The sequence below is a fragment of the Euleptes europaea genome, chromosome 15 (assembly GCF_029931775.1).
Source record: "Euleptes europaea isolate rEulEur1 chromosome 15, rEulEur1.hap1, whole genome shotgun sequence".
NCBI lineage: Eukaryota > Metazoa > Chordata > Lepidosauria > Squamata > Sphaerodactylidae > Euleptes > Euleptes europaea.
In genome coordinates, this window is record NC_079326.1 from 4,493,974 (window position 1) to 4,508,279 (window position 14,306).

Sequence of the window (14,306 nt, forward strand, 5' to 3'; positions counted from 1 at the left end):
GGTCACAGAATCAGCATTTCTGACAGATGGCCATCTAACTGTCAGGTTCTCAACTGAATGGAAGATCCATTCAGGCTCCTGAACTGAGTTCAGGCCAGGTTCTGGCCACGAGTCAAGTCCTTGTCTCTCTCTCGCCACCTCTGCGTCTGGCGAAGTCCCATGCCCCTCAGCGGCGGCTCCTCTGGACCTCCCGCCGCTCCCATCTGAGAGTCGAAGGGAAAATCCCAGTCTCCCTCCAGCTGGATGGAGTCCACTCCCTGCCGACGCCGGGTATTCACACGCGAAGATACCCACGGTCGGGGAGATTCCAGCCACGGTCGCGGACGACCTTCTGGAAGCCAAGGCACTCCTCCTTCTGTGCCCAAAGGTTTCGGTTCCTCCAACGGCAACTTAGGCTCCTCCGGTTCCTTATCAGGGATAACCGGTTTTGTGGTGTCGGGCTCTTTCGGGTCCGGATCATCACCCATGATGTTGGAGAGAATACGGCGCCTCAGCCTGAAAGGAAGGATTGCTAACCTAGTGTAAGTCTCAGGCGTCTGCCCCTAGTATCCCTCAAGCAAACTCAGTCAGACAGGTAGATCTGAAGCAGTAATACTTCATTAGGAACAAAAAGGCAAATAAAAGAACTGACTGCACACAGGCAGGCAAGGTTAGCAATAGGGACCCCTTACAGGCTACTTGCTTAAAAACGCTAGTACAAGAGAGTAAGATAAACATTGCTAGGCAACAGTGAGATAAGCAGTTCCCATGAGTGAAGACAAGACATGCTGCAGCTGTGAGAATCAGTACAAACGAAAGTATACACAAACCCTGAGAACCAGGGACTTGACTCGTGGCCAGAACTTGGCCTGACTGGATCTTCCATTCAGTTGAGAACCTGACACTAACCTCTTCTTAAAAACCTCCATGGAGATGATAAAAAGAATAGTGGGCCATGTAAAGCCTCCCTCCCCACCCACTATTTAGAATGCGCAAAGCTTCATGAGGCCCAGAAAAACGGGATAAGTCAGTGAAATGTAAAACGGAAGGTTCCTCTTTTGGTTGATGTCTTTTGGCAGGGCCTAGGAGGAGGGCTTTGACTCCCAGTAGTCCATCAGTATTACAGTTGGTATTATCAACCCACATGCGGGGATAATAGTTTTAACTTCTCTGGTTTAGCTGTTGATCTTTTCCCCACTGACTAGCTTGTTAATTCTGCTTCTGCAGCCACTCCTTTGGGACGGTCCCTGAGCTACTGTGGGGGTTTCCTCTCTCTCCCTGGCTGTGCTTTTTGGTTGCTGCTCCCACGGATCCAGTTGGTTTCACTATTCCCTGACTGGTCTGCTTCCACAGAGTGTGGGGTATTCTTCACGGTGGATTTTGCTTCTGTTTTGCCACGGACTAAAGAAAAACACGATTTAAATATTTTTTTCATGGCCTCGATTTATCCCCATCAATTATCTGTAGTTTTGGTTTTTCATGGGAACAAAGCACGCTGTATTTGACAACGGTTTGGTCTGTCCCTTTTGCAGGAGCCCTCCCCTTCCAACAGGCTCATTGTTTATGCCTGCCCCCAGCTCTGCCCCAACTCCGCCCAGCAGAATACCTCGTGCGGTTCACCAGCCCCAGCGCAAAAAACAAGCACCAGTCCCTCTGGTCTCCTCCATTTTTCTTCCACCCTCGCTCTGTTCTGCTTTGGGAACAGTCAGATTCCAAATTGGGGGGGGGGGACAAGGCAGCGCTTTCCTCAAAGCTTCCCTCTATTTTCTATAGGTGTGGAACCCATTGCCCTTTAATGATAGACAGGATTGGGGGGGGGGGCAGGGAATCCATGTGCCCAGAGAAGTGTTTAGCTGAAAGTGGGAATGGGGGGTGGGGGGAGAGGAAAGAAGGCCCCTGGATTGCATGCTGGCCATGATCCAGCCACATTGCATCGTGAAAGACAGGAGGGCTCCTAGCTTGCGTGCCAGCCCCGATCCAGCCAGTGTGCATGGCGAGGGGGGGAGAGGAAAAAAGGCCCCTGGATTGCGCGCTGGCCATGATCCGGCCAGTGCATCGAGAGAGAGGAGGGAGATAAGAGGAGGCTGGCCGCCCCTCTTCAGAAAAGTGATGGGAGGGAGTTTTGACTTGGGTTTTCCGCTCTCAGGATGCACATTTTTCCCATCCGATTTCTCAAAAATCCCCCCTCCCCTTTGGGGCAGAAGGGCCAACAGCCCCTTCTCTTGAAGATCCCCCCCACTGCCCTAGACTGAGCTGCCACCACCACCACCCCCAGCGCGCGAGGAGCACATGGCATGGCCCCGCCAGTCTCCCCCTGGAGCCATCCGTCCAACGTCCCCCTGGGCTTGGAGGTGTGGGCCCAGCTCCAAGACCCATCCTGGGCGAGGGGCGGGGAAGGCGTGCGGAGACGGAGGGAGAGAAGTGCCAGGATTCTAGGCAGGGAGGCAGCCAAAGGGGCGGTATTCTTGTCCGAGCGCAAAACTCCCCAGCCAATCACCATTCTTGGGGGAGGAGAAAGGAGATGTCCCGGGGAGCGAAGCAAACATTTTTCATGGGCATCCGCGCAAGAAAACACGTGTCCACAGGAAAGATCGTTTCAAAAGTGGTTTGGATTGCCTCTCTTTTAACCCGGCTTATTTTGCTAAGGGGGGGAAACCACGGATCTGCAGTGAATAACCAAAATTTGACTCCGATGCAAGTCAGCATCGAAACAGCAGCAAATCTCTGTGAAGAATACCCCCGAGTGGCTGAATGGTTTTCAGGAATCTTTCTTGGACAGAAACTGGAGTAGCAGCATATTAAAATGGTTTTCATTGTCTCTCCAAACCTACTGTGGGCTGAGGATGTGTGTTAGGGATTTGGCAGATTAATTCTTTGTGGGTGGCCTTCGTGTTTTCAAAAATAAAATCGAGACATTTAGAAAGGGGGGGGTGCTAGTGGCTAGATCAAATAAAGAAGATACGGCACCCTGATTAGAAGTTGCAAGCAAGGGACCCACTGATATTTGCAGGGGAGGGAAATCCCATACATGCCACCTCCAACTTGTCCCTTCTTCCCCCAAGACCCCTGCAGGCCCCTATTTTTCTTTCCCCCACCAACTCCCCAGTAGCTACTTTCTCTCCTTCCTAATCCTCCTGCTAGCCAAACCTCCAATCAGCTGGCAGTTGAGGGAACTGACGAGAGTTGAAGCAGAAAGTGCACTCCCCAAGACTCCTGCTGCCACTGTACTGCTGCTAATTGGGGTTGGTGGGAGGGAACAACTATCGTACACCCTTCCCTATCAGCACTGGGCAATAGTGGCAAGAGGATTTAATGCAGACAGGAGGGATGGCACTTCCTGCTTCATCCCTTCTCCAACAACCAGCTGATTGTGGCTCAAAGTGCTGGCCTTGGCCTCCTTGTCTATCTCCCCCACCCTTGCTCCTGAATCATCATCTTTCTCTTCCCCTCCCCATCCCTCCTGGCCCAACCTTTGCTGCTGCTTTCTCTCCCTCTGTGATTCCTTTTTTAAACCTCCCTGGGAATGTTGACCATGACTTCACGAGATCTTGGTTGGCATTTTTTCGTTGGCTTTACAAAGTCCATTCAAGTGCAGAACTTGCTTCTCCATATACTTCAGATTTTTCTGACTAGGGTTTCTCCTGGGTTTGCAGAAAAATCTCGCTTCCCTAGATTCAAATAATTATTTTTAATTCTTGGGAAATAATAATAATAACTCCTAATAGGGGTTAGCAGATCTAGTGGCATAATCTCACTGGAAGAACACACCACTTCAAACGTACAACTACAGTCTTATACAGATTTTCTAAATAGAGTTGAACCAAAGGGACTGGAAACAATGGTAAGATTTTCTGTCTTTTTCCATACCGGACACAATTCAGTCTTTCTTTTTTGTGAGCATAGTGGGGGTGGATTTCTCTGAAAAGCTTTAATTTAAGCACCATCAGTGGAAGGTTCCTCTAATGATGATAGCTTTTGAGCTGAATTTGATCACCTTAGTTATTGATGCTAGGGGAGTTGGGTATATAACTCACTTCCTTCTTCTGACATTATTAGGAAGGAGGTAGGAGAAAGTAATGCTAGGATCTGAAGATCTGCAAAGAACTTTGAACAGTTTCTCCCTTTTACTGACCTGTCTGAAGTAGCATATCTAGAAGGGACTGATCTGGAAACTCCAGCTGGTACAGAATCCTTACCGGGACCCTGCTGAGAGCGCACATTCAGCCAGTGCTCCGTCAACTGCACTGGCTCCAGGTGGAGTACCGGATCAGGTTCAAGATGCTGGTATTAACCTTTAAAACCTTACACTGTCTGAGACCATCGTTATCTGCGGGACCGTCTCTCCTGGTACACCCCCCCCCCCCCGAGAGTTTTACGCTCTGCTAATAAAAACTTACTGGTGGTCCCCAGCCCAAAGAGTGCCTGGCTGCCCTCCACTGTTTTGGCCCTGGCCCCATGGAATTCCCTCTCCAGTGAGACCTGGGCCCTGCAGGATCTTAAGGAATTCCGCAGGGCCTGCAAGACGGAGATATTCCACCAGGCCTCTAGGTGAGGGCAGCAGCGGTTGTCATCAGAGCTGGCCTCGCGACCCCCTCCATGCTGTTATCAACCTTACTGGGGGCCCCGGCTGTCTTTCCAGGCCCACTGTGGCCATATGCTCTAGAGATGAACGCAATGTGTTTTAATTATATAGTTGTTTAATAATTGGAAACTGGTTTAAATTTTAAAGTTTATTTATCGTATGTCATGGCTTTATTATATTGTGTTGTTTTAATGATGTCAGCCACCCTGAGCCTGGCCTCAGCTAGGATGGAGGTGGGATATAAATCTAAATAAATAAACAAATAAAGGGGGGAAATCCAGTTCCATGCTGGAGGAGTCTTTTCTTCACTTTTTGTTGTTGTTTGTTTTCATATCTGTTTGTGAAAGAGAGGGCAAGCTAGTGTGTCATACTGAAGGTCAGCTGCATGTGTGCATATGTGCTAATTGTATAGCCTCTTTGGACCCTGGGCAAATCACCAATGTATCACAATGTGTGGCTCCTTCATCCCTCATTTTTGGAGCCAGCAACTTTGACATGGTATTAGCTATAGGTGAAGTGGGCTGGGTTAGCCAATTTTGGTGGTGCTTTGGCGTGGGAGTGGCTTGTTGGGCAAAGCCACCTTAAGCCAGGACTGTGAATACCACATCTTCCTGCTGTGCAGCCCTTGGCAGGAGACTTTGACTCTACCTGACATGCATCAAAGAAAAGCAAATGCAATTGTCCTTGCCATTGCTTTGACTGAAATCCTAATGTTGTCCTGACTGATTTTTCATTCTGCTTTCTTGACCTTTTGCAGACTCCCTGCCAGCAGGAATTGGATCAGGTCTTGGAACGCATCTCAACCATGCGACTGCCAGATGAGCGTGGTCCGTTGGAGCACCTCTATTCCCTGAATATCCCAAACTGCGACAAGCAAGGCCTGTACAATCTCAAACAGGCAAGTGAGGAAAGTGCTTAGGGGCTACTGTTTCAGAGATCAGGAACTCTGGTCCTGATATACAGGGTGGTTCATTCAATGCTGGTCTCTGTAGAGCCATGTTACCTTAACAGGACCAGCACAAGTACAGCAGAATTTGTAGCATGGTTTGGGAAACATAGGAAATTCCTTGTCGAATCAGGCCAGAGATCTATCTGATAGCATCTAGTCAGTTCTTAAAGAAACCACATTTGAGAGCAAGCTTCTCTCAGCAGCCCATTGCTTGTTTCCCTAGGGAATGATTCCTGCTTTTCTCCAAAACCCTTCTTATGCTCATACTAGTGTACTACAGGGCTCCACCTGAAGTATGGAATGTCTGTACAAGTCCTAATTCTGTTCTGTCACTACCTGTTTTAATCAGTCACCATTACTTGTATGTTCAGGCTGATACATAGTGCTGAATTTATGCAAGCATTTGACAAGGCGCAGGGAGGGTTAATAGTTTTTGTTTTAGAAGACATATGTTGAATTTTCAGAGGGGTAGACATGTTAGTCAGTTATGGCAAAACAACATAGAAGTCCAGTGGCACTTTAAAGACTAACAACATTTATTTCAACATGAAGTTTCATGACTCATAGCTCACCTCTGAAGAAATTAGCTCTGACTAACAATAGCTGATGTTGAAATAAATGCTTTTAGTCTGTAAGGTACCATTGGACTTCTGTTTTGTTGAATTTTCAGGACTTTGTGTCAGGTGAACCTTGACAAATTTGTAGCTCCTCCAGGGATTCATAAGAACCAGTCCAGGAAAATGTCAAGAAATTATATTAAGTTTTCATTACAAAGATATGCCTCTTGTATTACTCTTTCCTTCTCAGAAAAGAGTTGTCAAACTCCTTTGGAGTTAATTTAAGTACAATGGAATTTTTAGAGCCAGGATCTTGTTTCCCTCTAAAGAAGTCTTCTGAAACCAAATGTGATGTGTAGAATCCATGTCTTTGTTGGGAATAAAAAAACAAATCTAACAGCCTTATCCTTTAGATCAGCTTTAACCAAAACAGTGACGTGTACCTTCTCTATTAATCCGGATCCTGTGCCTGGAAAGCAGAGCATAGCCAATGATTTCTGACCTATCTGCTAGACTGACCCTAACCCTTTATTACATAGAGATGATTGAAGTTCTCCCAAAGACCCTTATAATGCTGAGCGTATTATTGCTCTATAACCTGCTTTTGGGAGGGATGGCAGCCTGGTATAGCCTGTTCTTCTGAGATCTCAGAAGCTAAGCAGGGTCAGTACTTGGAAGGGAGACCACCAAGGAAGACTCTGCAGAGGAAGGCAGTGGCAAACCACCTCTACTTCTCACTTGCCTTGAAAGCCCCTTGCTGGGGTTGCCGTAAGTCAGTTGTGACTTGACAGCACTTGCATACATATCCTTAGTCTTCCTTCAAGGAGCTCAGGATGGTATACATGATTCTCTTCCATTTGATCCTCACAACCCTGTATGGTGGGTTAAGCTGAGTGGGGATGCCCCACCTCTTAAAATTGACTGCAGGCAAGCCCACTCATCACCCATCATGGGTCTGGATTGTATCAGCCTCTGAAGGGATAAAAGGGTTTGGTTGGCCTTACATGCCTCTGACCCCGCTAGCAAGAAGGTCAGTGGCATCTCTTAGGAAGCTGGAATGCTGATCATGGAACTGGGAGTTCCTTCTCTCCCTTGCAGCTCTACGTCAGGAGGAGTACTGGCCATTTCTCTTAAGATTTTCCTTGAGAAAAGTACAAGATGTTTCCCTGTGCATTTCCCCTTTCTAAAGACAAGCTAGCATCATTTGCAACTGCTCTGCTGGACAGGCTGGGTATAACCACACAGGTAGGATGCGGCTGCTTTGATTTCATCCTCTGGGGGATGAAAGAGGCAATCCCAATTTATCTCCCTCCCCCCAGGTTCTAATTATCTTCCCATGCCCACACCCTACAGCTGTGGTTAATCCCACTTGCATGAGTTAGTTCCCTAAAGGGAGCTGGCTGTGTCTATTAAAGCCTGATTTGTTCATCACCTTGTCTTGCAGCAAGACATGTGCTCTTGTTGTGGCAGAGAACTGCTGGCAGGTGCTTACACAGGTTGGGCCTGCGCAACTCTCACCCTTCAGGCCATTCTCTGCTGCAAGGGGGAAGAGCGAGAAGCAATGCCTGTGGCTTAGGTGGCCTGTACTAGTATTGAGGGCTCTTCCCCTTTTCAGATGCAACTCAGGCCAACTCGACAAACTAGCTGAGCTGGCTTACTTAAAGTTTAGCTGAATGATTCATCAATAAGGTGGGATTGTTCAAATCACTGAGTTTTAGTTTAACTTGTTATTGATTAGGGTACTATCAACTTTAGTGTGTCATCCCCCAAATATCATGTTACATTTTTAACTTTGAACAAATGTTATTTGTACTCCATGAATTCCAAATACTGGATTTTCCTTTTGACATGTATGTGATAATAGCAATAAAGCCTGCAACTTCAAACAAACAAGTGAACATAAAAGAATCCTTTCTTCAGAACTTTTTTTTGCATATGCAAACATATGCAGATTTAACCAATGGATGAATCAATTAAACCTCATGTGACTAGTTGACTAACACTGCAGTCCTATGCAAAGTTACTCTAGCTCAAGCCCATTCTATGGACTCATACTGGAACGTCTCTGCCTAGGACTGCTCTGTAGAATCTCTACAACTGGGAGGCCGCCCTGTAAAAACTTGCTATGAAATTAAAAAACAACAACAACAACTAATATTAGGGACCGACTGCCTATGAGGCCAGCCATAGTCAGGAGACTGAGCAATCCTGCATGCATGTGCACATTGCTAGTTGCCTTGTCCATGTTATGGCCTTTGGCCATAAACTTACTTGTGCAAGTGCCAGGGTGGTCAACTGGATCAGCGTGTTGGACTTAGACTTGCACTCAGCAGATCCCTGTTCAGCAGTAATGCCTCGGGGCCGTGGGCAAGTCACGGCCTCTCTCAGCTTCAGTTCCTGTACGTCACAAAATGGGGATGTCAGTAACCTTACTGTATGGTTGTGCTGCCTTACACATTAATGCGGCAGCTGTTTGCCACTGAATTTATTTTTCAAATGAGATGAACTAATGATGCAAGTGCACATTCTGTCACATATTTCCAGTTGATGCCTGGTAGTAAGTCGGAAGAATGATTGTGTGCTGGTGTATACAATAAACTAGATTCGCATCCAGTAGCACCTTAGAGAGCAGCAAGATTTTGGGGGAATCAGCTCCCTTCATCAGATATGGCGGGGTTAGTCTTCTTAGTTTCTTTCCATAAGATTCCTCCCCAGTCTTTTTTCTCCTTTGCCACTCTATGGGCCAGCAGGAAATCCCCCTCATGGCTGCTCTTTAAGAAATCCAGCTTGGTGTAGTGGTCAAAGTGTTTGACTAGAGACCCCCCATTCTGCCATGGAAGTTTGCTGGGTGACTTTGGGCCAGTCCCACACTTTCAGCCTGTGAGGATCAAATGAAGAAAGCAAGGCTGGTGTATGAGGCCTTGAGCTCCCCAGAGTAAGGGCAGGATAAAATTTTATTAAATAAATAATAACTGCTTTAAATGTGACTTCTTCTGAGCCCTGCCTGAACTTGGGAGGGGGCAGCTTCTGGCACAGGCTAGCCCTGCTGCAGAAGCAAAGGGGAAAGAGGTGGGGCTCATGCATGGGCCTGTTGCTAGGCAATGTTTGTTCCAGCTCCCCTCAACTCCCTTTGAATTTCTCCCCCAGAGTTGGCTATTTTTCATGCTGGAAGCCTTTACCCCAGGGGTGTCAAACATACGGCCTGTGGGCTGGATCCGGCCCCTTGAGAGCTCTTATTCGGCCGGCCAGCCAGCCACCCCCTCGGTCTGGGCTGGTGAATCCGCTGAGGGCTCACGAACCGAGGCAGCCACCCCACACTCTCGATCTGGGCTGGCGAGGCATAGCACGGCCCAACCAGGTGACATTTAAATCATAGCTGGCCCTCGTGACAAACCCTAGCCCTGCTCTACCCCATAGAACTGGCTCCCTAGCTAAACACAGAGCTGGTTCCTGTGGGGTGGGGAGGGGTTGTATACTTTGAGGTAGAGTGGTGTTGCATTGACAATCCACAAGTATAATGTCTTGTTGGTAAAACTGTATCGATCACATTCGTGAATCGTCCCAGGAGCTTGGGGGTGGCTGTATAACGGTCCTCGTAACAGCTCTGTGAAGCAGGTGAGGCTACAAGTGACTGATTCAAGATCACCAAGTGTGCTTCTGGGCAGATTTAAAGCTGGGATCTTTCACCTGTCAAAGCCCAGCCTTTGAGACTTGCACTCCATATACCACAGCATGCCTTGCAGGCAGAAGTCTGATAACCCTAGTACTTGCATAAAAATTTATATGTGCCATGCTTCTTAGGAGATGGAATAAATCATTTCTCCCAATGCAGTGGTGATTGCTGTGTAGGGAGGAAGACTGTGTATGAAACAGTGCAAGGTGGGGGGGGATTTCTCTTCTGTAATCAGCAAGCTGGTCTAAAAAATTCTGGAAATGGCTGCATTTCCCTTTGACAACTTTGCAGTTTCTCTGCTAAGCGTATGGCCTACTAATGGCCTGAAGTCCAGGAACTGTAAGGAGTAGCCTAAATGGAGCTTGCTGTGTGGCATTACATAAGGTTTGCTTTTAGCTAATAGCATTTTCTTCTTCGTTCTCCTTTTCCCCCTGTGTTTAGTGTAAGATGTCAGTGAATGGCCAGCGAGGAGAATGCTGGTGTGTTAATCCCAACACCGGGGAAAAAATTCAGGGAGCCCCTACCATCCGAGGAGATCCTGAATGCCACCTCTTCTACACCGGGTATGAGCAAGAAGACCGAGGAGCGCATGTGAACTAGATGGACATGTTGCCACTCACTGGCAGGCAGCTTGCCCTAGCCCTAGTGCTGGATTTTACATGGGTTTTCAATGCATTTGTTTTGTTTTTTAATTCCAAGAGATTTTAGCTTTCTGTTGACTTCATGTGCCTGTTGATGGCTTGCACAACTGGCTGGCTAGGGAGGGACTGGCTTCTTGCCTTTGCTGTCAAAGAGCTGATAATTAGCACCTTTTCTGTTCAAGAGCAGCCTTGCCACAAGCAAGCAGTGCAAAGAGCTTAATGGGAAAGGGGGCAGACCTGCCCTCTTGGCTGTACAATCTTTCATTCACTACCACCACCCACCCCTCTAAATAACCAAGGGCAATCATGCTCCTACCAGGCTGAATGAGAGAATTTATGTCTCAACCACCTCACAATCCAGACATACACCAAAGATTGTAAATACAGCTCATTGCCTGCTGCATCGAGCGCTGATAACCTTTCCCTGTTAGTCTCTCATTGTCATGATAGTGGGTTGGAACATACATGAAGGGTGAAGAGACTTCCTTGTCAATCAAGCTCCCCTTCCACTGGAATGTCGCTTTCCTCTTGGGAGGCATGGGCTGAAAGGCAGCCATTCCAGGCCCCCATATTTTCCCAACAGTCATTGCACTTAACATGAATTACAGTCTCATCCTCCCCCTGAATTAATTCAGTAAGAGCTGTGGGGCAACGTCAGGCTTCCTCCCATGCCTTCCATTGCCTCTATGGCTTCAATCCTGAGAAGCACTGAAACATTAATACCAGTGGGTCATCCTTTCCCAGATTAGTCATAAGAAGAAGCAAAGTAAAAAAAAAAAAAAAGGATGGAGTGGGGGGTCAGAATTCTGTTTCTCCCCTCCCAATAAGCAAAAACCCATATAAAATCTAGACTTGTAAACTGTTGCCAATGTCCCTCCCTTTTGCAAAATGATACCTTGGAGCTGAGAGGAATGTGGCGCTGAATATTCCGCTCCCCAGACTGGATTAATGTTGCTCTGCCATCGTTTTACACTCTCGATTTGCTTCTGCTGTGGATCATGCAAATGCTGGTAAGGACTTATCAGCTGCCTAGACAATGAGGCTTTCTTGTATTATATATACCAATTTGTATTTACAGGGCAATCAGTAGGTTCATACACAGTGTAATTGTTGGAGGCTGGGTATTTTTTGTTTAGTTTAAACGACGCAATATATTTGAGAAGAAAAGCAGATAAGCATACATGTCCTTCTTTTCTGTAAGAGTCAAGAGTAACTATGAGCAGCAGGGACTTGAGCGGATTTTTAAAAATTATTTGAAGTTGTATAGTCTTGCTCAGGAGAAAGGCTTGTGTCGTACAAGATCCATGAGCAGTTCGGTACTCCCGGACCAGGACTTTCCTGCCTCTTCCTCATGGGCATCAGCAGGCCCTCATGAGTATCATAGGGATTGGCAGCGGGAAGGGGGAATCAAGAGAACTCACCCCCTCTTTGTAATTGGGAACAGATGCCAGGATACAAGCCATTAACTTTATACCTCATTTTCACAGGCTGGTGTTGATCTGAAACAACCCCCGGTGAAAATTGTCAATTTTCATATCTCTTAGAGAACACTCTTTTAAAAACCGCATGTCAACTTACTGTTGGTGAGTTACCACTTAAGATACAAATATATATGAACCCTGCCCTAACAGAATTGGCCTGTAGGAATTAACTTTCAGTTTGATTTGCAAGGCAGGGATTAGCTGGAAGAAAAGGAGTGAGATTTAAATATTATTGCAAAATATACAGCCAGCAAATGAGGGGCCAGTTCACATTACAAAGGTCTTGGATACTGTTTTGAGGACTTCGGATCCCATGTTCGCTGAGTTCCATGCTTCCCACGTGCACAAGCCTGATTTGGACTGCAATGTACATGGGGAAGGGCTTCTTCTCTACCCACATGGTGATGTAAACTAGACATGACAAAAAAAGGGGGGGGCTACACACTGATTTCCCCAACAGGCTTGCTGGGGCTGCTTCAGGTCAAGAGAATAGCATAAGGGGGAAGGCTGAAGCCCCATCTCTACGTGCGCAGTGGTTTTAATCTGAATTGAGCCCACACCTGCCTGGGAAACATAGACCTTCACACAGTCTCAGTGGTGGTCACAAGGACTCTGTAACATGTGAATTGGCTCTGAGAATCCTCTGGCCTCAACTACTTACTGGAGAAGCTGTACACTATCTACTGAGTTGGATCAGTTAAGTAAATGGTAGAATAGGAGAACCCTTTGCAATAGAATATAGCTTTAATGAAGATCATCTCACATCCACCTGGTGATATAAAACCCTATGATACTCTGAGATAGGCCAAGCAAGGAAATCCTTTTTGTCATCCCCATGCTCATAAACAAGAACCAGCATTAATACTTTGGAATTCCACACTCACCCCTGAACAAATCATTTCTGCCTACTTTAATTTACCTTAATCAGTCAGGCAGTATTTTATTACGGTCAATTGACCAGTTCAATTTACCTTAATACTCCAATCTGTTTAGGACCCAATGAGAACAGTAGTATTTGTGCCTTGATAGGGAATCTCACAAACCCCTAAAATTTACAGTGATGGACATCAAGACCTCTTTAAGTCCTGGGAGCACACATCAGTGTTGCTGGGGTTTCCCACCCCCATGAGAAACATTCAGATTTCACTTTGTGAAGCCTAGTAAGTAAAGGAAAATTGGTGCTGTTTATGAATTGGACTGCTTTTACATGTAAACCTTGCAAGCGTCAGCTCTCAACTGCAATTTGTATGTTTAGAAATCACAATTCTTTTCTTTTTTTGATTGCTAAACTGTGAGAAAGTTGGAATAAATTAAATGGGATACCAAACAAAATTTGTCTTGTCTTTTTCCAATTTAATAAAGTGTGGCTATCTGGTGATAGAGCAGCAGCATTCTTCAGGTTTGTTCCAAGAATCATAACGCAGATCTCCCTGAACAGCAGTACAGACCCTCAGCTGGTGTGTCCTCACTGTCCTCTCAGAATCATAGCCTCTGTTCCCAAAACAATTTGTTGATGGCTAAGATGATGATCCTCTGTACCTTATTCTAGTGAAAGATGGTAAGCCTTACCTGTAGTCCTGTGAGCTCAGATAATCATGACCATGGACTATTCCAGAGGGGCAGCCTTACGTCTGTTTCAGATGGAAACATTTTAGTCTTTCAAGTGCCACAAGGCTCCTGTTGGTAATGGAAATTGCATCTTTACTCCCAGGTACACAATTTGAGAATCCAGTGTATGGAGCTGCCCTCCCAGTGAGTGTATTGTGGGGTAAAAGATAGTAGACCATTCACATACTTTCAGATACCCCCTTTTCCAATTGGTAGGGGGCTCAAGGACAGCTTTTTTAACATAAATTTTCTTTGAAGAAAGAAACATTGGACGCTTAATGTTCAGCTGACTGGGATACACAGCAGTGCTTTGTGATCTTACCAATAGTGCATGCACACACATACACACAGCAAGTTTCATTTAACAGCAGCTCTGCCATTTTTCCCAATGCACATGTCTCCCATCTTGCACTGCTTGTAATTCTAGGGAAAGGGGCAACCTCCCATTCACAGGCAAAGAAAATATGATGTGTGAGAGACTATTAAAAATAGGAATGCATAGGCAAGGGAAGCTAAACTGTGCCCCCCACCACTACACACACACACAGCTTCACTCTGCTGTACTGCAGGAAGCACTTTTCTCCAGGCCCAGCTCACTTCAGGTGATGATTCAGCCACCAAAGACCAACAAGGGTAAAGGAGCAGAAGGGGGCAGCTTCCCTTGCCTAAAAAACAACAACTTTGTTTATGTTTAAAACAGACTATCACCACCCACTGAATGGGGGGGGGGACTCATATATGTAAGTACCCCTATTATGTATTTCTGCTCTTCTTGCTTTCTTTGGTTGTCAAATGCCTGCCTCTGCACTCCCTATGCAAAAAAATAATTTATTTAA

At 46.3% G+C, this 14,306-nt stretch overlaps 1 protein-coding gene across 1 annotated transcript in view; it reads left to right on the plus strand.

Annotated features, from left to right (window-relative positions):
• IGFBP2 (insulin like growth factor binding protein 2) overlaps positions 1-10,537 on the plus strand; it is a 122,689-nt gene extending 112,152 nt beyond the window's left edge. Inside the window, exons 3-4 of the mRNA XM_056861622.1 lie at positions 5,319-5,459; positions 10,182-10,537. Of these exons, the coding sequence (XP_056717600.1) occupies positions 5,319-5,459; positions 10,182-10,340 (300 nt within the window). The 3' untranslated portion in view covers positions 10,341-10,537. The remainder of the gene's footprint in view (positions 1-5,318; positions 5,460-10,181) is intronic.
• Positions 10,538-14,306: the final 3,769 nt, after the last annotated feature.